This window comes from Podarcis cretensis (genome assembly GCF_951804945.1).
Source record: "Podarcis cretensis genome assembly, chromosome: 7".
Lineage (NCBI taxonomy): Eukaryota > Metazoa > Chordata > Lepidosauria > Squamata > Lacertidae > Podarcis > Podarcis cretensis.
In genome coordinates, this window is record NC_137176.1 from 47,412,394 (window position 1) to 47,432,834 (window position 20,441).

The window sequence follows — 20,441 nt, forward strand, 5'->3', positions numbered from 1 at the left end:
CTGTAATGAATATATTTTCTTATTTGTTATTCATTTTTTTATTTTAGAAAAGAATAAACAAAAATGTAAAAGCATAACTGCTTTTAAAACCTTCAATAGGCTGTAGCAGGATAGGAATTAGGAATATCTCACTGTCAGCAAATGATGTTTCAACAGATTTCGCTACTGCGTTTTACTTGTTTAAACACATATCTCTTCTGACCTGCCTCTCCTGCACACACCTTCTGTACCAAAGCAGATCATACGAAACACAGCTCCAGAAAGTACCCTGGTGTTGTGCTACCTACACTTTAATCACATGTGCAATGGAATAACTCTTCCACTACTTAATGGAGTATTCTCTACCCAGAACTAAAAAACAAAAACAAAACAGTTTTGTATTGGATCCCAGATTTTGTTTTGACCATTTGTAATGTTTAAATCTCATTTAATTGAGGGGGAAATAATTTTTATGGTTTGTTTCAAAGTGTTTACTTGCCTATCTTCCCGTTCATAAATGAAATGCATCTATCAACCTCTTCATCTAGATATGTAATAATGAAGACTTTGCAACAATAGGATATTGCTGTACTTGATACGGATACAGCACTCCCCAACCCTCTAGTAAATTGTTTTGCTGGAGGCTACAACATTCTAAGTTGGGAGTTGGTGGAGGCGTGAATAATTCACCACTTACGAAGCTTCAGAGTTAAGTTGAGCCGCAGCATGTTGAGCTGCCCTTTGATGCATACTGGCTGAACAGGTTCCTGCTCTACCAAGGAACTGGTTTGACAGGCCTGTTATGCCAACAAATTCTGGTATGATTCCATGTCCCAGAGAATGCAGAAACCTGCCCAGCCAGTTAAATGAAAGACATATTAGGTTATCCATTGCACATTGTATATATCTTAGGTGCAGCAGAACTTCTCTCAGCATTCTGCACTGGGGTCCACAGTGGCTCCCTCATCCTACATGTGCTTGATGTTTATAAGCTCAGGGAAAAGCTAACAATAAATAATCACCACTCCTGATCAAAAGCAAAGTCACATTAACCTTTCACAATCACCACCAAAAGGTAAGTTTTTAAAATCTCCCTTTATTGTGCATTTTGTGTAGTCCTATCACATAATTTTTATGTTCTTATGCAGCGTAGATGTATATTTTATTTCTGTGTTTTTTTAAATGTATTACTCTTTTGCTGTATCATATATGGCTACTGGTGACATCATTTTGCAGTTCCTTTTAGTGATTTTTTTTATTAAGTAGGCATAGTTAGAACTGTAGGTTAGTGCACAAAACAGAAGTGGGGGAAAGGCCTAAATAATAGTGTTGCCACTGACTTGCTACATAAATTATGGCAAATCTCTTTCTTTCCTGTCTTAGCTTCTGTGTGTAGAATATGTGGTAAACACAATAATCTCACAATGGAACTATGATATGGTAAATGCTATGCATATGCTAAAATTGTATTTTACTTTCCACTGCCAACCCCCTAAATAATTTAATATTTTAGCACATAAAATGATCTTTCCAAAGTTTGATACGGCATAGCCATAATTTATATGCTGCATATTAAAAGGTCAAGTCCTTATTTGCTTTAAATAACAAATAGAAGAGGCTATCCAAAATTAGGATTCCCAAAACAGTAGTCCCACCTTTATGATCGGTTTAAAACCAAGGGATATAGATCTCAGTATATTCCCAGGTACAATGTCAAATAAGAATTAGACTTTGAAAACAAAGGCTATAGAATCTGGTAACTGATTAACTTACTGAACCTAAGTACTGTACTGGCTGAGCTGAATAGAAAGGAATGAAGACAGGTTTTGTCATGCCTGTTGGGACAAAATAACTTTTGTTTAAAGTAAATGTTACTCTTCCTATCCCACTTTTAAATGGATTTTAAAAGAAGGATAGAAAACCCTCTAGTTGTTTCTCTTCTCAATAAAGCTTGGTTTAAATAGGAATTTTAACAAAATAAATAGGAATTTTTCTAATGACGAGGCAAGGAAAAAGTAAAATATTGGAACCTGGTGGGCTATGTTTTAAAGTACTTTAACAGCTCGGTGCATTATGTGAGATCTAGCATAATCTCACAGAGGAAGTATCAGCTTCGTGTGTGCATATCCAAGTTGATGAACAGTTATCTTTGTTATTTCTTGGAAGAATGCCAGGTGTCTATAACAACTGATATAAAACTGAATGGCAGACTTAACAGGCCTTTTAAGTGTACAAAGCACAGCTAGATAGTATCATTGTAATGTTTGGGAAAATATGTTCTCATCAGTATAAAACTAATGAGTTGTATCCAACTTAAACTCAGAGTAGACCCCCTGAAATTTATTGACTTCCGTCCTTTCTTAGAATTTAAGTGAATGGTTTCAGTGGGTCTTCCTGAATATGACTTTAATTGGCTATAACAAGCAATTTTTCTACTAGTTTCAATTTGTCTTATTCATAATTAATTTTAGTTGGATTGGAGCCTAAGAATTGTAAAAGAAAACTTGCAGATTTGGGCAGTTTACTTGTTTCACACATTCAGATTTTGAGAGATTTCATTTTTTAAAAAAAAACAACTATGAGTTTTTAAAATTAATGTATATTTTGGAAAGTAGAACATGTTTGTATGTATTCCAAATGGTTGTGATCCACAGTTCTTAGTACCCAGGTTTCCTACTGCATAGGAAAAGTTCGCAACAGAGTGAAGGATCCTGAGCCAAGATTACCCTGCTCTTATATTGGTCCACTGTGCTGGCTTGAGTCAAGTCCTTCAGCATGTGGGGGTAAGACTCACAGTGCTCAGGGCTACATGCTTTCTGTTTGGCCCTGAATCTATTTAACATGTAATAAAACCTTGTCTATTATCTACACTTAATAGTTCTTCATATAAAAGTACTGTATGACAAAGTAATGGAACTTTGTAGGCAAAGCACATTTGGGGTACCACCAGTAAACGGCAGCAAATTACCAGTTACCTAATTTATTGTGTGTTTTATAGCTATGGTTTAAAAATGAGCTTGTGTGTGTGTGTTATTTGCTGTTTTGCAAAACTTAGACTTTTTTTAAAAAAGAAAACTGATTTTGTGTATGTAAAAGCTATACACATAACAAATAGTTTGGATTTTCTGCCTCAAATCCCAGATTTCAGCTGAAAGTTGTTTTCAGCATTTCAGCTGTCATGCAAAAATCCATGCCATCAGCTTTGTGTAATTAACATGCCTTTTATATAATGGGGACAGGAGCTGCTCCCCAGACAGCATGGCAGATCAGTTTTTCATTTCAGTAGATTATGGATTGTTGTTTCTATGGCATGAGGGAAAGGCCTGTTGTGCTGTTTCACCTGAAGGATGTTTTTCCAATATTGACTTATAACTGTATCTTCCTCATAGAAACAAGTGAAATATTTTGGCATGCAGCTCTGCTGTAAAGCAGCAACATGCCCACATTTATTATAAAATATGCTTTCTTCATGAACTGATACAAAAATAATTTAAACCAAAAACTGAGAACCATGAGAACGGAGAACTTTTAAAGCCTTCTTCTAAAATAATATTCACTTAGGGAAGAGTAAATGAGGGTAACAAAACCGACAAATTATTGTTTATTTAATATCACTGATCATTATAAAATGTATTGAGATAACTAACCCTAGATAATTATCCATAGGTATTCTCACACAGTAGTTTCATGTTATATTTGAGTAGTCATCCACATATTCTCACCCACCACCATTCTGTTTCCATGAATGCCTTCCACAATAATCTTGGGGATTACTAACTTTTACTATTAAAGCAGTAGAAAATTACATTCTGGGGGGGAAATGAAGATTCCTTGGAAGTTTGTTAGGGTTCCTTAATGGGGATACCTGTCATTGCAAACAGTTTCCTGAAAATTAGCTTCTGTCTTACTACCCTCAAACATGCTTTTCACCCAGAGTGAATAACACACTGGGGGGGGGGGGGAGCCATCATTGCCTTATGATATCAACAGTTCAAAATGAACCTGTTGCATCATTTGAAATGATTAACTGTGTGCTACATAAACTGTGGTCCACAGACCAGCCGTGGTCAACAAACTTCATTCAGATAATCCACTGTGTCTGCAAAAATACTATTAAAAACCCTACAGCATCTAGCACACCACATTACAGTTGCTACAGCATGCAGGAAAAACTATTAAGTAGCCTGCCAAGACCCTCAGCAATTTTCAAAGGGTTCATGGGGGGGGGGGGTGGCTTTAGGAACCACTGCACTACAATGTCTTAGTATTCATTTACAGATAGGTAGCCGTGTTGGTCTGCCATAGTCAAAACAAAACAAAAAAAATTCCTTCCAGTAGCACCTTAAAGACCATGTATTCATGTTCACTTTCACTTCAGATGTATCTCCTACATTCTGCTCCGATAATAAATCAGAACATAGAAAGCTGTTTTACATCAGGTTCTATTATTTGTTCATCTGGCCCACTATTGTCTATTTTGAATGGCAGTATCTTGCCAGGGTCTCTAGTAGAGGTATTCCACAATGACCTAGTTTGTACATCATAGTAAAACATGGTGAATATGAAGATGCTTAGGAGGATTCTCATAAGAGCCCTATTAGATCATACCAAAGGCCTATCCAGTGCATCTTTCTTTTCTCACAATGGCAAACCAGGTGTCCCTGATAAGCAGGACTTGAGCACAATAAATTGTGTACATGATCCCCAGCAACTGGTTCCAAAGGCATACTTCCTCTGATGTTAAAGGTAGGGTATAGCCATCATGACTAGTAGCCGTCAATATGTTTTATATGTATTTTATTACATTTTATATGTTGTGTTATATTTTACAAAATATTTATAAATAATAATCTTCATTGTGCCTTTCTGGTCTGCTATGCACCTCCCTGAAGATGTGTGGAGACAAAATATGATCCGTGACATAACTATAAGGGCAAAGCAGATTTATTGGTTTCTCTCTCTCATAATTAGCAAGCCATGAACAAATCTTGGAAGATTATGGTATTTTGAGAGTGAAACATACCACAGGGCCTGGTTTGGATATAGTGCTAAATCAGGGATCATGGTTTGTTTCCTCTGCACACTAATAGGGCTGGTACAAAACAAACAAAGTGTAATTAACTATGGTTTGTGATGCTGTGCAAGTGATGCCACAACCTTCTTTTATCTGGAAATGCCAGGGATTAAACCAGGGACTTCACAGCATGCAAAGCATGAGCTGTGGCCTCTTCACTAATGGCTAGGGGCTAAATGTTAGAGACTTTGGAAGGATCTTAAACCTAACAAATCACACAAACAAAATTTTAAAAGAATGCCCTATATCCCTCAGTGGCAGTACCTTACAGTTATTTACCTTGGACAAGCACCCAAAATTACTTTCCCTTTTAAATTGAAATTTACACAAACTTTCTTTGAAATGTGACATTGCAGGAAAGAGTGGTATTTAAAAAGTTTGGCACTGGCCTACATTTCTTTTATTATTAGCCAATTTGGCTTCTGATTTTAGAAGTCTAAGCAGAAGCTAGCTTAAAGAGCATTCCTAGGGAGTACAGCTAGGTTCAAGTGACAATTGCACAATTTCACTTGTAGTTATCTGTTAATATTGCAAGCAGATCAGGGTTAACAACTGTACAGTGCGGAGTTCAGGGTTCATGAAAACAAGCAGAGCAGATTCCAGGAAAGTAGCAAGTTGCATAGTTCATAAGAATGATACTTTATTGAGGAGGGAGAAATGAAGTATCTAGATCCCAACCAACTTTTATATTCTGATACAGCACCTTTGCTCTATGCAGCACCTGTCAATGTCTGCGTGTCTTTCTGCTTAGATAGATAAAGTACATATCTTTGTAGGAAAGTAGCCTTTTCCTACGAATCATCCGTATAACAGAGTGTATGCACATCTCACAAAACTTAAATGAATGCATTGAAATCATTCTTTTCAGTAGTTTTTATCACCTCCAAAGGTGAACAATTTCCACACACTCAGTTCCACACTCCCTTATTTATTGTTTATCCAATGAGGAAGAGGGACGCAGGTGGTGCTGTGGGTTAAACAACAGAGCCTAGGACTTGCCGATCAGAAGGTCGGCAGTTCGAATCCCCGCAATGGGGTGAGCTCCCGTTGCTCGGTCCCTGCTCCTGCCAACCTAGCAGTTCGAAAGCACATCAAAGTGCAAGTAGATAAATAGGTACCGCTCCGGCAGGAAGGTAAATGGCGTTTCCATGCGCTGCTCTGGTTCGCCAGAAGTGGCTTAGTCATGCTGGCCACATGACCCGGAAGCTGTACGCCGGCTCCCTTGGCCTATAGAGCGAGATGAGCATTGCTGGACCTAATGAGGAAGAAGGAATAATGCCCCCTCCAGGGCCTCTCCTTTTCCTGTCCCCCACTTTGTTGCCCCAAATTGAAGAGTCCAACATGAAAAGGGTGAAGAACTTTAAACTAGTGTTTCTAATAAACAGTAATGAATAAATTATGGCATTTGTTCTATTTGAAGCACCCCGTTTGCAAAATACTGACAGTATTTTGATTTGGCAAAAAATGTTCAATAAAAAGAAGTGCAGATGCTTTAAGTTGCTTTGTGACTCCTTGCTGGGTTCTCTCCTACCCACCCCCCGTCGTTGCTTCTCTACCGGGGCAAACACTAGACAAGCATGGTGAGGAAAAAGTGGACCTGCTGCCTTAAGTAGGGAAGGGCAGTAACTCTTGTGGCAAAGCATCCGCCGGGAGTACAGAAGCGCCCAGCTTCAAACCCCGAGACATAGCGCCTGCCTGAAACCCTGAGAACCGCTGCTGCCAGTCAGTGCAGGCTACGCTGAGCTAGATGGACCTGCGCGGGGGAGGGGGGGGGTAGGCTGGTCCAGAGCTTCCTGCGCTACTTCAGATGGTCCGCCAACATTTGCCCGCCAGGAAGAAAGCGGGAAGAGGGGAGTCTTTTCTGGTAAGGAGGGAAGGAAACCCCCCTCAGAGGCGGAGAGCAGGAGAGTCGCCAGCGCAGCCTCCGGCCACCAGGGGCAGCTCCGTCCCGCCAAAAGCACCTCGGCCGAGCCGGTCGCAGACGCCGGGGGAGAACAAACAGAAAACGAAGCGCTTTCCTCGCCGGTCAGAAGGCGGGCGCGGCGGCCAAGTATGACCCCTCCGACTTTCCGTTTCTCTTTCCAGCCGCTTGCCTCCAGCCACCGAGCAGCTGCCTCAGGTAACAAGAGCGCGCCCGGCTGAGGCGGAGCTCCCTCCGGGCCGCTTGACTTCCCCCCGGCGCCTCTTTCTTTCCGGACTCTTGTAAGCCTCCTCTTCCTCCATAGTCCGAAGCCGGCCGGCCGGCCGCATGCATCCGCCCCGTGTCCCTCCGCAACCACAGCGAGCCAACCAAAGACGCCGCCACCGCCGCTTCTGCGGTTAAACTTGCCCGACCTCAGCGCGGGAGCAGGAGCAAGGAGCCCCACCCCATAAACTAGTCCGACTCCGGTTTTGAGGCTGGGCCTTGGGAGCTGGGGAAAAAGAGGACCCTCCTCTTCCCCTTCCTATCACCCTTTTGAAAAAGCCGCTCTTTTCAAACTGCGAAGGAGCGCGCGCTGCGCTTTCCGGGGGCGGGTCCGCGTGTCACGTGGAGGCTTTGTTTTTGTTCCCCCCTCCTCTTCCTCCTTTCACCCACCAGCCGGGTAGCCGGCTAAGAGCTTCAGGTCAGGCCACGTGCTGAATGAAGAACTTTCCTTCCTATATCGCTTTGCCCTGCATCTTGTTCGATGTTCGCCTCTTGCAATGCTACTGAAGCTTCAGGTCAGGCCACGTGCTGAATGAAGAACTTTCCTTCCTATATCGCTTTGCCCTGCATCTTGTTCGATGTTCGCCTCTTGCAATGCTACTGAAGCTGCAAAACAAACCCATAGTTTTCTGGGCTGTGTTGAAGGCACAGGAGCTCTGTGAGGTAGATATGGGGCAGGGGCGTTTATTTATCTGTTTTACCCTTTTAACTGCCAGATGTGGAGAATACAGGAAGATTTTTAAAGCTCAGCTGTGATCTGTTTAACTTCAAATCGTGTGCTCTGAAATGGAGGCGGAGGGGGAATCTTGCACTGAAATGAGTGTCTGTAAAAGCAGGAGTATGTGGCCTTTCAGGCATTGTTGGATACCAGCAGCGTTGGAAACTCCAATGATTCTAGGCAGTGCTTTTTTTCTGGGGGTACGCAGAGGGACACATACCCCTAAACATTATGTGAATCTTAAGTTTGGGCTCATTGAGGGGCAGTATTTCAGTATGAGTAGGAAAATGAGAGTACCCCTAAACATTTTTAAGGAAAAAAAGCACTAGTTCTAGGTGCATTTTTGCAACTGGGAATTTCATAAGCGCAAGCAGTTCCTGAGCTCAGTGCAGTAATGCACCTGATGGTGAACTTCTGGACTTCCCTAAAATATCAGTAAAATGTACTCTTAGAACTTTAAAATAAATGGTCAGTCTTGGTTTTTACTTGCACAGAAAAGTGGCACAAGTGAGGCATGTTCACCAGTGAGGGTGCGGCAACTCAGTCTCTGAACAGTGTGAATTGGTACTTATAGAAGGAAATTGCAAGTCATGTACTGGAAACAGTCTTTCAGTTACCCTGAAATACCTTGTACCTATTAACAGATGGATGACTGCTATTCTGTTGCAGCAAAAACAACAAGAACCCCTGTGGCACCTTAAAGATGAACACATTTATTATTGCATAAGCTTTTATAGACTAGTGTCCATTCCATGCATCTGTTGAAGTCTTATGCCTGAGTGACTGTATTAGTTTTTAAAAGTGCCACAAGACTGTTGTTGTTACTTGTACCTGATGCCCTGGGCACTAGGCTACAGGTTCCAGAGGAAACAAGTTAATTCAAGGCCACTTAGCCTGAGCTAATTACTATTCAGGTTATACAAGGGTATCATCATCATCATCACCATTCATTTCATTTATGTACTGCTTTTCAGCCCAAAGGCCCCCGTAGCATATTAAAGCAAGCTATGTAGTAGAATACAGTAACATGCCATAAAGGAAACTATGTAGTAGAATACAGTAGCATGCCATAAATCAATCAACAAGTAAAACAATCAGCAAGTAAAACAATACAAGGCAATAAAATTGTAGCATACAGACAAAAGAAAGACTTCCTGAACTAGAAGATTAAAGGATTCTGTTACCCAACCTGCATGCCTGTATGTAAGAATAATACATCCCCGTATTGCTTCCCCTGCTAGAAGAAAAGGAGCTTAAGGGAACAAGAAAGCAACCATGTGTTTTCCCAACTGTTGCAAGTCATACACTGTTAATGTTTTCAACCTGTCATTGCAGGCATCTAATTTTCTTTTTAAAATAAATCAGCGGTATGATGTAAAACTAAAAGAGTGGCAAACAGCAAGAACTGCATAAAGACAAGTGAAACACTCAAAACAGAAAACACAAGATGAGCACCTCTGGAGGAACTTGTGGAAGTCCAAACTCCACAGAACCTGCTCCTGATTACTTCAAGGAATTGTGGTCCAAATTGAAGGAATGCCATGATAAAGAAGTAAAAGGTAATGTTATGGTTGCTGATCTATAACAGGCCAGTGTGTTTACCAAATAAATACATCATAATTAGCTCTTGATCAGCTGGTATTTGTGCCTTGTTCAGAGAACATTTGGTGAAAACATAGCAAGATGTTAATCATATGGTGGGGTGTGTATGATAATTACAGATGAATGTGGGTTGATGTTGAGTTGATATTGTTTGACTAGACCTGATCTTTTCAATGTTCAGTTGCTTAAGCAGAATGTTTTGTACCTAGACATACTGAAGTTTTGAACACTCTGGCAACTGAATAATCTTAAAATAAGATTTTCTGGTTTATCAGTCTTTCTCCTGCTGGATTTTTTTACAATGAACTGTGAAACAGAGTAAATATTTTGCAGAATGCTGATGTGGTTTCCAGTCTAAATCCTCACCAGAGTATCTATGATGTAGAAATTGAGCAAGGTGTATGGTGTACATAAGTATTTTCTAGCTGTTGTTCTTGGAATGTAGAAATGACAATGAAACCACAAGAGATTCTTTATGGAGACCCTGATGGAGCTAATCATGCAGAACAAATCTATGCATTTTAAGTGGGAACTTAGTCCCTTTCAATTGGACATAGACTCTTGTGTCTTATAAGATTGCAGCCCCCATCTCATAACAGGAGATATATCTTACACACATGCACACATGCCAGAAGCAGCAGCTGTGAGTCTTCATGCATTTGCATTCTATATGCAGACAGAATCATGCAACTCATTCCCAGGAATGCCAGCAATATTAACAGGCAACATCAGAGTTGTTATTATTATGATTACAATAAATTTATTAATTGCCTTCCAAACTGCCGTCTCAAGGCAGTTTACACATAAGATAATTAAAAACGGGTAAAAACAACAACTATATTTAAGGGGCAGGAAGAAAACCAACAGCTGATTTCACCTAGCAAACGAGCCTATACAGTACAATGGTACCTCGGTCTACAAACAGTCCTGTTAACGAACTATTCGGGAAACGAACTCCGCAAAACCAGAAGTAGGTGTCCCGGTTAGCGAACTTTGCCTCGGAAGACGAATGGTGGAAGGGCACCGGTGGCCTCAGTAGGGAAAGCGTGTCTCGGTTTAAGAATGCTTTGGTTTAAGAAGGGACTTCTGGAACAAATTAAGTTCGTAAACCGAGGTACCACTGTATTGGGGAACAGATAGATCCAAATAACAGGCTGTGTTTTGCCTGTTGCAGAAAACGCTGTCCAAGCTACTAGGGATACCAAGGATTGTAGCAGGCCAGATTAAAACTCAATAGAGAAAGTGATATCTGGGAATGTTGCACATAGAATAATTAAAACAGCCCAGGTTAATGCATTCAACAATATTTCAGAAGTCTACACTTCCTTGCTGCAGTTACCCCTACCCTCTCACTTGGATTAAGGGAGCCTGATAAAAGATGGGGTGTGAGAGGCATAGTAATTTCCTCAATATATTTTACCTTCTATAGGCCACAAATCATTTACTGAACTTACTAGGTTTATTAGCTTTAATCCTTTTGGCTCACTTCATTCTTCAGCTGAGTTTTTACAGTGGGTGGAATGTCGTCAGTGAGGCACATGCTGAGGCATCATCACCTCAGGATTTTGCAATCTAAGGAGTGCCTTTATGTCATGAAGCCGAATAACAGAAAACTTAAGTTAAAAAAACAACAACATTCTGTCTAATGTTCTTTTGCAGTTTGGAATAATAAAAACTTGGGGATGACCTTTCAAAAATACATAGGCCTGTATATTCTTGGAAATAGGTCCCCCTGAAATAAATGACACTGAATAAATCTAGTTAGATTGACTATGGGTGTGTCAGTGCAGCCTTGCCATAAGGCAGATTTTTTCATGCCTAAACCTTTGTTTCTATATGATTAGTAAAGTTAGATGCTGCATGAGTACATCAAAGACATGCCTGAAGGATAGTTAATTTTTGCAAAAGGTGGGGTCCCTCCTATAGAACTGGGTACAGTGATATTTAAGACACATCAAACACAGACTTGCCTGGACTTTACTTGTTCCTGAAGTCTATAAATATGAATTAAAGCTGACTCATGAATTTTGAATTCTAAATGTCAGCAAAATTGACAGTAGCCAGAGAAATAAGTGCCTGGTGCTTACACTGGTTGTACTGTGTCATTTTGTTGTTTTTCCATGTGCAAACTTCATCCTTGTGCTACCAAGAAAGCAATCAAATGATAATGTTATGTTTCTTCTAATTTTTAACAACATGCTTTGGAGGAAAATACAGTCTAATAAGTTGCATACTACACTTAGTGCTGAATGCCTAGGCTTCAGGCGCAACCTTCATTGCATGTCACAACTTTTCTCTCTGCTTTGGTGGGATTCCCCCACCTCATAGAAAAGCTTGCAGGAGCCGCGCACCCTTTAAAGAGCGTGCCGCTCTTGGGAGCTTTTCAAACCAGCTTGTGAGGCTGGCGATGGGGGGAAGCGCTGCTTTCCCCCATCGCCAGCCTCAAAGCGGGGTCGGGGAGCAGCGCGAAGGCGTCGCGCACCTTCCCACTGCCCCCTGATCCTCTGGGGCTGGAGATGGGGGAAGCGTTGCTTTCCCCAACCGCCAGCCTCAAAGAGCAGACTCTCCTGGCTTCAGCGAAAGCAACGCGAAGCTTCCGGAGTGCAGGCTTCAGAGGCTTCGCGTTGCTATCGCTGAAGCCAAGGAGCCTGCATTCGCCCCATAGGACACACACACATTTCCCCTTCATTTTTGGAGGGGAAAAAGTGTGTCCTATAGGGTGAAAAATATGGTACTTGTAAAAAATGTCATTAGGGCTAATATGATTTAAGCACAAATACTACATCTTTGATTGGTTATGAGGCAGTCTGTTTTATTGAAAGAGAATAGTGGAGAAAAAAATAAAAGTTCTAATTATCTGCAAAGCAAACATAATTTTTCAGAATTTATACAACAGACTTCATACCCGAATTCTAATTTATTGATTTAGGATTGGTCCAGAAAGATTTTTGAAATATTCTGATAATTCCTGAATTCAGGTGAAAGTAGTATTACTATAGTTTTGCCTTCGTAGTACAGCTTATTCAGTAGCAACTGAGGCTGCTAGTGTTAAAATACCAAAAACTGTGCCAAACAGACTACCTGTTCTTACAGGAGCCTCATTGTTGTGCAGTCTCATTCCTTCTGATGGGTGTGGAGAAGGATTAAAGCAGAGCACTTTATTAGGGGTCTTAATTCCAGATATCTAATTGTCTTGCCAAATTGCAGCCACATTTAAAGAAAACCTATTTCCCAACTGATCTACATGATCAAGCATATTTGAGTGCTTAAAGAGATAAGAGCCCTCCTTTCCTGTCTTCCCTTAATTTTTCTTTTGAAGTCATTTTCATGCATTTTCTATTTTGCCTTTCTTCTGTAATGGGACATGGCATTAATGTGTGGTATGACTGTTGAATTTGGTTTTTTTAAAGCAATCAGTAGTCACCATTCTTCCAGCTATGGTTCAGGAATGTAACAGCCTTGATTACCGGGGTCAATAAATTTCGGCCAGCCTTAGTAACTAGCCGGGGGGGGGGGGGAATGCCCAGAACCCTGACCAAGGGGAGCAGGTGAAACAGCAGAGTGAAATAGTTCTTGCATTCATGTTGCACCAATTCTCTTTTCCATCTGGAGTGCTAGCAACTTCTTAGCTAGATTTCTATAATGTGCTTTTTTTCAGGGCTACCCTTGGAGACAGCATCCTAGGAACCATTGGTTCATTACCTTCTTTTGAGAACTGAAGTAACTGAAAAACAAACTAAAAATTTCTGAAATAACTTGCTCAGAACAATAACCCTATAATTTAGCTCCAAATGTATGCATTTGTTGGTAGTTTCTACATATACATATAAAGACATTATTCTTCACTAATTTGTATATGGAAGTTCAAAATATAAATTATTGCTTTTCTGTTTCTCTTTCATTAGGATTACTGGCAAAGATCACCAAGCTGAAAACAGAAAGGTGTTTGTAAGTATCTCCTCATATGCCATACTATTTGATGGAAATAGTTGCATTTACTAACTGGTCCTCAGAGGCTGGTTTTTCAGACAGAGCCTACTATCTCCTTTTCTAGGAATGATAAAGCAAAAGGTTAAGGACAATATTGCAGGGATTGTAATAGAGGCTTCCCCTTGAAAATGTTGCTGTTGAGTTGAAAAGGATTTGGGAAAGGGCAATCAAAATCATCAAGGGGCTGGAACAACTTCCCTATGAGCAAAGGTTGTAACCTTTGGGTCTCTTTAGTGCAGGGGGAAAGTGTGTAAGGAGAAACAAGATAGAAGTGGGCAAGAATTAGGCAAGTGTAAAGAAAGTGGATAGGGAGGTTATTTTCTCTCCACCTCTCATAATACTAAATCCCTGGAAGATTCAGGACAGACAAAAGGAAGTACTTATTCACACAGCACATAGTTGTGGAGGCTGTGTTTAGCCTTCACTGTTGGGCTGCAGTGTGCCCTTGAACGCCAGTGGCTAAGAATCACATGTGCGGAGAGTATTGTACTCAAGCCCTGCATTCAAGCTTCCCTGTGACAACAGAATGCTGAATTAGATGGTCCTTTGGCCTAATCCCACAGGGCTCTTATGTTTCTAAGTAACTTGTATAGGATAAAGTTGCTAATGTTTCGGGCGGGGGGGGGGGGGGAATACTTCTGCTAAGTTCATTTCAGCCTGTACACAAATTTCCAAAAACATTTCTGTACTCCAACTTCACTTTAAACTTTGTTATAGAATGATTGTGTTTGGAATAATATTGTCATGTATATCTCCTTGTTAAAAAGTTTCCATCCTCAGCTCAGAGTTGGTGGAAGATGGGTATTATTGATGACTTTCTCTTGAGATTTAATACATACCAAGCTAAATGGCTTAATTATTACTTGCTGGAATCATCCTACAAGTAGTGCATTGTAGATATAACAGTCTTCTATAGGAGTTCTTGTTCTCCCCAACTCTTTCTGAATACCTGAGGTTTAATATTTCAGCACTGATAACCAGCCAGACAATGAGCTCCTTATGCTGCACCCTGGTTCAGCGGTGAGGCTAATGGTCTTGGAAATGCAGGGTCAGGGACCACTCATTAGGGAGGCTATTTTCATAGCTGAAGAGCTTGTCAGTTTTGTCAAGCAGCATCATGACCATCATGCAATATTTTCTCTCTCTTTTTACACTTTTTGCTCCGTTCTTAGAATGTGAGTGTACTTATAACCAAGTGATCCTACCCATGCTTCATTCATAGTAAATACTCTGTGTTCAGTGACATATATTTCCTAGCAAGTGACTTCATTACAACAAAGTAGCCTGAACATGTTTACTCAGAAGTAAGTCTGAGTGAGTTTAATGCAATCTGCTCTCAGGTAAGTTTGCTTAGAAATTCTGCTTTAATGTAATGTAAGTGCTGCTTAGCTTTAGAATAAATTCTAGTTTTAGACTAAAATTGGAAGCCTTTTGAGCCACAGGTGAGACTTTTATGCATGATTAGAGGATTGCATTCAGTTGCCTAGGCCACCATGTTGTGCATTTCTTATGCTGTCTTAGGTGGCTACTTTCTTTACTGGCACAATCACTATGCCTATAACAGGCATTCAGGTTTGTGTGTGAGAAACTCAAGCTGGAAATGCTATTTAGTGTTTGTTTGATCTGCATGCTATGCATACTTAACTGGAAGCAACCCCCTTTTGGATATAGTGAGAATTTCTTCTTAGTGAACACACATAGGATAGCAGGATAGCACTATTGTTTAAAGTACTGTCAGTACAGTATCGCTGTAAGGTTCCCTTTGCTTCATGTGAGTAAGAAATACTGGTTTGCCTAATGCCACCCAGTAGCTGTTCATAGCTGAGCTGCAAGCTTAAGTCCCTAAGATATCAGCTTCTAAAGCAAGTCTGGAAAACTACTACACACTCCAGTCAGTTTTGAATAGAAGTGTTTATATTTGGTGACTGTTGTTCTCAAAACTTGACTGCCAGCATTTAAAAAGAGGTGCCAGATCAGTTGTTGCTACTGTTAATACGGCTTCCATGTTATCCTCACATAATTGCAGTTATTGTTAGTAAAAATCCTTCTTTCATTAGTTAAATTGTGTTTGTTTTCTTGCCAATGACTAAATCTAACAAAAACCAGCCCTGAACTGCTTGAGTTGCAGAGAGCTAAATGGTGTGCACAAGAGGATTGTACATTTCCCACCTGCACACCCGTTTGTTATTAGATGTGGACCTTCCATCCCACCCCTTTTCTAAGACCAGGCCAATACCATGTGTAAAATTGCAGTGCTGCCACCACTGCATTTAATTTAGGCTCCCTCAGAAAGACAACATATAAATTGAATAAATTAAACAAATAATAGTTTGGCCAGACTATTACAGTCATATCTTGCAAGTCGAACGGAATCCGTTCCGGAAGTCCGTTCGACTTCCAAAGCGTGGCTTCTAGTTGGCTGCAGGAAGCTCCTGCAGCCAATCGGAAGCTACAGAAGCCCCATCAGACGTTCGGCTTCCATAATAGTTCACAAACCGGAACTGTCACTTCTGGGTTTGCAACATTCGGGAGCCAAAACATTCAGGAACCAAGCTGTTCAACTTTCAAGGTATGAGTGTATTTGTTTATCTTATTCCACGATGTTCTCCCTGCTCTATAAACCAATTTGGGACATAACTACCACACATTAGATTAAATGTGTAGTGTGCAGCATCAGTCTTTCTTCTTTATTTTTAATGCTGAGCATAAGGGACTCTGATTTTCACTGAGACCATGGGAGTGTCTTTTATAAGGGTCATTTCCATGTTGCAGGGGATTCATGGGGATCACAGCTAAGGGGAAGAAATTGTTAAACCTCCCTATATACTGCTTCTTTTTTAAAAAATTGTGAGCATCCTATCCATGCATATAGGACAACTTTACCATTCTGATTCATTAAGGTTTTCCAACTTTATGCTCCTACCTGAGAGTAAACTCCACTGAACACACTGGGACTTGTGAGAAAACCTGCATAGGCTTGCACTGTAATTTGGTTATCTGTTCTCATTTAAATAATTCCCTGCAGCCCATTCTAATGCAAAGTTTTCCTTGACAGAAAACACATGCGCAGAATAGCTATAATTTTGTTGTACTATGCTACCACTTCCCTCTTCCATCAAGCACCATCCTTCTCCTCTGTCAAATTCATGTTACTTATAGTGGAAGCCAATGGAACTGTGACTATGTGAGTAATGTGCTTTGTACTGCAGATGAGACATTTTATTAGTCTGGTTAGCACAGTTTTCTTACTTTGTTAACTTTAATATGATTTCTGCTTAATGAAAATGCATATATCACATATACAATTGCTGTAAATTAATTTTCATATACATTTAGGGATGCAGAAAGACTCGAAGAGTTTTACACCAAAAACCAACAGCTTAGAGAGCAACAAAAATCATTGCATGAAACGATTACAGTTTTAGAAGATCGGTAAGTAGAAATTACCCCGTTTTGATGGTAAGGTTTAGCCATAATTTTTCTTTTTTTGAAAGCCCTGCCTATTAGATTATTGTTTGCTGCTTGTATATCAAACTGAGTAGTAAACAGCTTACTAAATGGAAGAAGTGATAATGGATGCTCTCCCTGACTATTTTAAGTTTTGAAATCAAAGCCTTTTGATTTGTATTGGACAATTTTTTCAAGGACTTGGAAGTTCATTCAGTGCTATGAAGCATGTAACCTTGTATGGTGTGTGTGTCAAGAAATAAGTTCAAATAGATGTATTCTAACTTGATCATCCAGAACAATTTTGTTGTTCTGCAGGTAGGAAAGATTTAGAAGTTGAAGGAAGGTCTTTAATAGTAAAATCAGAATTGTGCTTCTGATTGCCATGTATCAAAAAAGGTGTTTCGCATTAATAATAATAAGAATGGTTGATAGCCAAGATTTTAAAATTCTAGATCATCTATGCCACTTCAGGTTGTAATCCTAAGCACACTTACTAAGGAGTAATTTCCAATGGACATTTATGGCCTCTTGTGCAGTGGTTCCCAATTAAGTAAATACTTTGGGCCCCCAGTTTTTCAAAAGCTAAGCCATGGACCTCCTACTTTTGAAATTTTGATAGATCAGTGGTACGCCCTGAGTTATCTAGTACTTACAAAAATATTATGCTTATCTAACATATCTTTATCTTCTAATTTCTATAGGTTAAGAGCAGGATTATGTGATCGTTGTGCAGTAACTGAAGAGCATATGAAGAAAAAACAGCAGGAATTTGAAAATATTCGGCAACAGAACCTCAAGCTGATTACAGAACTGAGTGAGTTTTATCTTCCTTGAGTCATTTCATAATAATGGGACCTCTTTGCATGTGCTCTGTTATCACACTCTTTTGAGTCAGTAATGGCTAGTTTTTCTATATTTAAATACTACGTTGTACACAGAAAATGCTCATTATGTCTGATTGACCATTCATTCCCCAAACAGGCTTATACTTATAGGCTCCATTGTTCCTGTGGGAGTGTACTGTTAGCCTCTTAAATTTTGAAATGTCTATTAAAACACTACTTGCTTTCAAAATTGTTAATATAATAAGATAAAATATAGAGAAGTGCTTTTTTCCTATGTCTTTAAAATGTCAGGAACTACCACAAGCAGAATTTGAGTGAGATTGAGTTGTAGCTCAATAACATTTCACTTGGGCTTGACTCTTTGGATAAGATTTGCTCACACACAAAGGTATATCCTGCCAAGCTATGGTTTGTTTTTACATCCAAACCTATGGAAGCTTGCAAGCCATGGTTAGGAAAGGTACCACCAAATCAAGGTATCAAATCACAGTTTGAAGATAATTTGCAAAACACAGCTTGTACCAATTGTTGTCTGCCATGGCATCCGAATTCAGAAACCAGTGACAAACCATCATCTCAGCAGAAGCAGAGCAGCATCACAGGAATTGCTCTGCCTCAAGAAGCTGCTGCACTATAGAAACCAGAGCGAATCATAGTTCTGAGCAGATAGAAAACAATAGGAGACAAATAGTTCTAAATTATTATTTACCGTATGTTTGACAGCTCAAAACAGCGTTGTGGGTAAGCACAAGCTGTGGTTTGCTATGGTGTATGAATTGAGCCAGAGTCTGTTTATTGCTATAGATGCCTAAAGATTCCATCCCAAACCCAGATTATATTTGGTTTATGACTAGCTTGCAGGGTAGAGGGGAAGGAGCCGAACCTTTTCTGTGTTTGACTTGCCTTGCTTTGGTCTCCTGGAGGTGTTTGCTCTGTTAGCACCATTATACAGTGTTTCTGCTATACAATTGTTATGTTGATTGTTTGAGGAGTGGAGGATGTTGATGTATTTTCCTCCCATTAATCAGGTACAGTTGGATTCAATGAAATTTTGTAATGTTACCACTTTTCCTTTAATGTTATTGTGCTGCTTTGCTTATAGACAAATGAAGAACTCTTCTACATCTTAGGTTTAGGGGCCTTCTAAAGGGAATCAAAGTTCCTGGATATAAACTATTACTTGACTTTCTTGTGAAGGGAGTATAGCTCACAAATGCCCACTAATTTGGATAGCATCATGACTTTGGTCAAGGATAGGATAGGAATAACGGCACATCTTTCCAAACATCACACAAGATAGTAGGACCAGTAACTTTTAAAAATGTCCTTTCCTTTACATCACCAGTCTTATTTCTTTCTATTGAGCAATATTCTCATGTGATGAAAAAGTCAATTAGTAAGTAATTTGCTGCTGGATTTCACAGTTAATCAGTGTGATATAATTAAGTTACAAATTGCATTTATAACATTCTGTTAGTGACTTGGCTGGAACTCTTTATTTAGAATGAAAACAAAATGTATTGGAGTACAAGTATGTGCAAGTGAGTTTTTTAGTCATCTAATGGATTTCCTAAGAAGACTGATGAAGAAATAAAACACAACTGGAAATTGCCATGTTATTTCATTTTTTTTGCATATTTCAGTGAATGAAAGAAACAATTTACAGGATGAAAATAAAAAGATTTCTGAACAGCTTCAGAAGATGCAAGAGAAGATAGAGTAAGTATAATTCCTGTTTGTACCTATGCAAATAGATGTAGGGAAAGGTTTGTCCAGGAAGTGATGGATAATGACGATAACCAAACCACAATAAATCAGATAAACCCTGTCCCATCTCAGTGTAACACCCTTCCTTTCCTGGGAAGGGAAGGAGTTGTTCATGGAGTGCTGAAAAGTTGGATACCAGAGTAGCTCCACATCCCAGCACTTTACAAAAAAAATGTATCCTACTCTCTTCTAGTTGAGGGAGGTGAGGAGGCAGTGTATCTCATGCCATGCTGCTACGTTTTGGATGGAAACAGTGACAGAGAGACCTGGTGTTTCTGCTACTCCAGGACAATATAAGAATCTCTTCTACCTCTGTACTTTGTTCTCCAGCGCCTGTAGGTGACTGGTGGGAGGGGTCATAGCAAAAGGAGTGATCTCTGGCCAATACGAAATATGCTTGGCTGGTAAGCCAAACCAGAACTTGTGAAAGGTTTGGTAAATGAGCCTGTTGTCATTTCCAGCTATTCCTTTATAGTCCCACTGACTCCCTGATCTTTTGTTTATAATTTATGTTTTCACTGCCAATGTCTCAGCCACTTATTTTAGCTTCAACCTGCCAAGACATTCTTTGTTCTGTCCACCACTTGCCTTTTTATTAGCACTTTCTGCCAGGTTCCCTCTTTTTAATCCAGGCATAGGCAAACTCCGGCCCTCCAGATGTTTGGGACTACAATTCCCATCATCCCTGACCACTGGTCCTGTTAGCTAGGGATGATGGGAATTGTAGTCCCAAACATCTGGAGGACCGGAATTTGCCTATGCCTGTTCTAAGTGGCAGTGCCACTCTTTTTCTAGAATTTAAAAGGACTACTGGTATTTCTGCTTTCTCTA

At 40.0% G+C, this 20,441-nt stretch overlaps 1 protein-coding gene and 1 long non-coding RNA gene across 7 annotated transcripts in view; one reads left to right on the forward strand and one right to left on the reverse strand.

Moving 5' to 3' along the window:
• The first annotated feature begins 863 nt into the window (after positions 1-863).
• Positions 864-20,441, forward strand: part of RBBP8 (RB binding protein 8, endonuclease) — a 42,675-nt gene continuing 23,097 nt past the window's right edge. The window contains exons 1-7 of one of the 6 annotated variants that reach the window (XM_079982661.1): positions 864-1,054; positions 9,292-9,515; positions 13,464-13,506; positions 16,604-16,732; positions 16,885-16,980; positions 17,700-17,812; positions 19,487-19,562. In XM_079982661.1, coding sequence (XP_079838787.1) covers positions 9,404-9,515; positions 13,464-13,506; positions 16,604-16,732; positions 16,885-16,980; positions 17,700-17,812; positions 19,487-19,562 — 569 coding nt within the window. In that variant the 5' untranslated portion in view covers positions 864-1,054; positions 9,292-9,403. Of the gene's footprint in view, positions 1,055-7,034; positions 7,173-7,754; positions 7,902-9,291; positions 9,516-13,463; positions 13,507-16,603; positions 16,733-16,884; positions 16,981-17,699; positions 17,813-19,486; positions 19,563-20,441 lie in introns of those variants that run through there. The other 5 variants (XM_079982664.1, XM_079982666.1, XM_079982662.1 and 2 more) reach the window with 5 other exon arrangements.
• On the reverse strand, positions 5,677-6,727 carry LOC307219516. Its single transcript, XR_013840463.1, has 2 exons — positions 6,610-6,727; positions 5,677-6,568 (listed from the first exon to the last, which is right to left on the reverse strand). It is a non-coding gene; the product is annotated as an uncharacterized lncRNA (long non-coding RNA).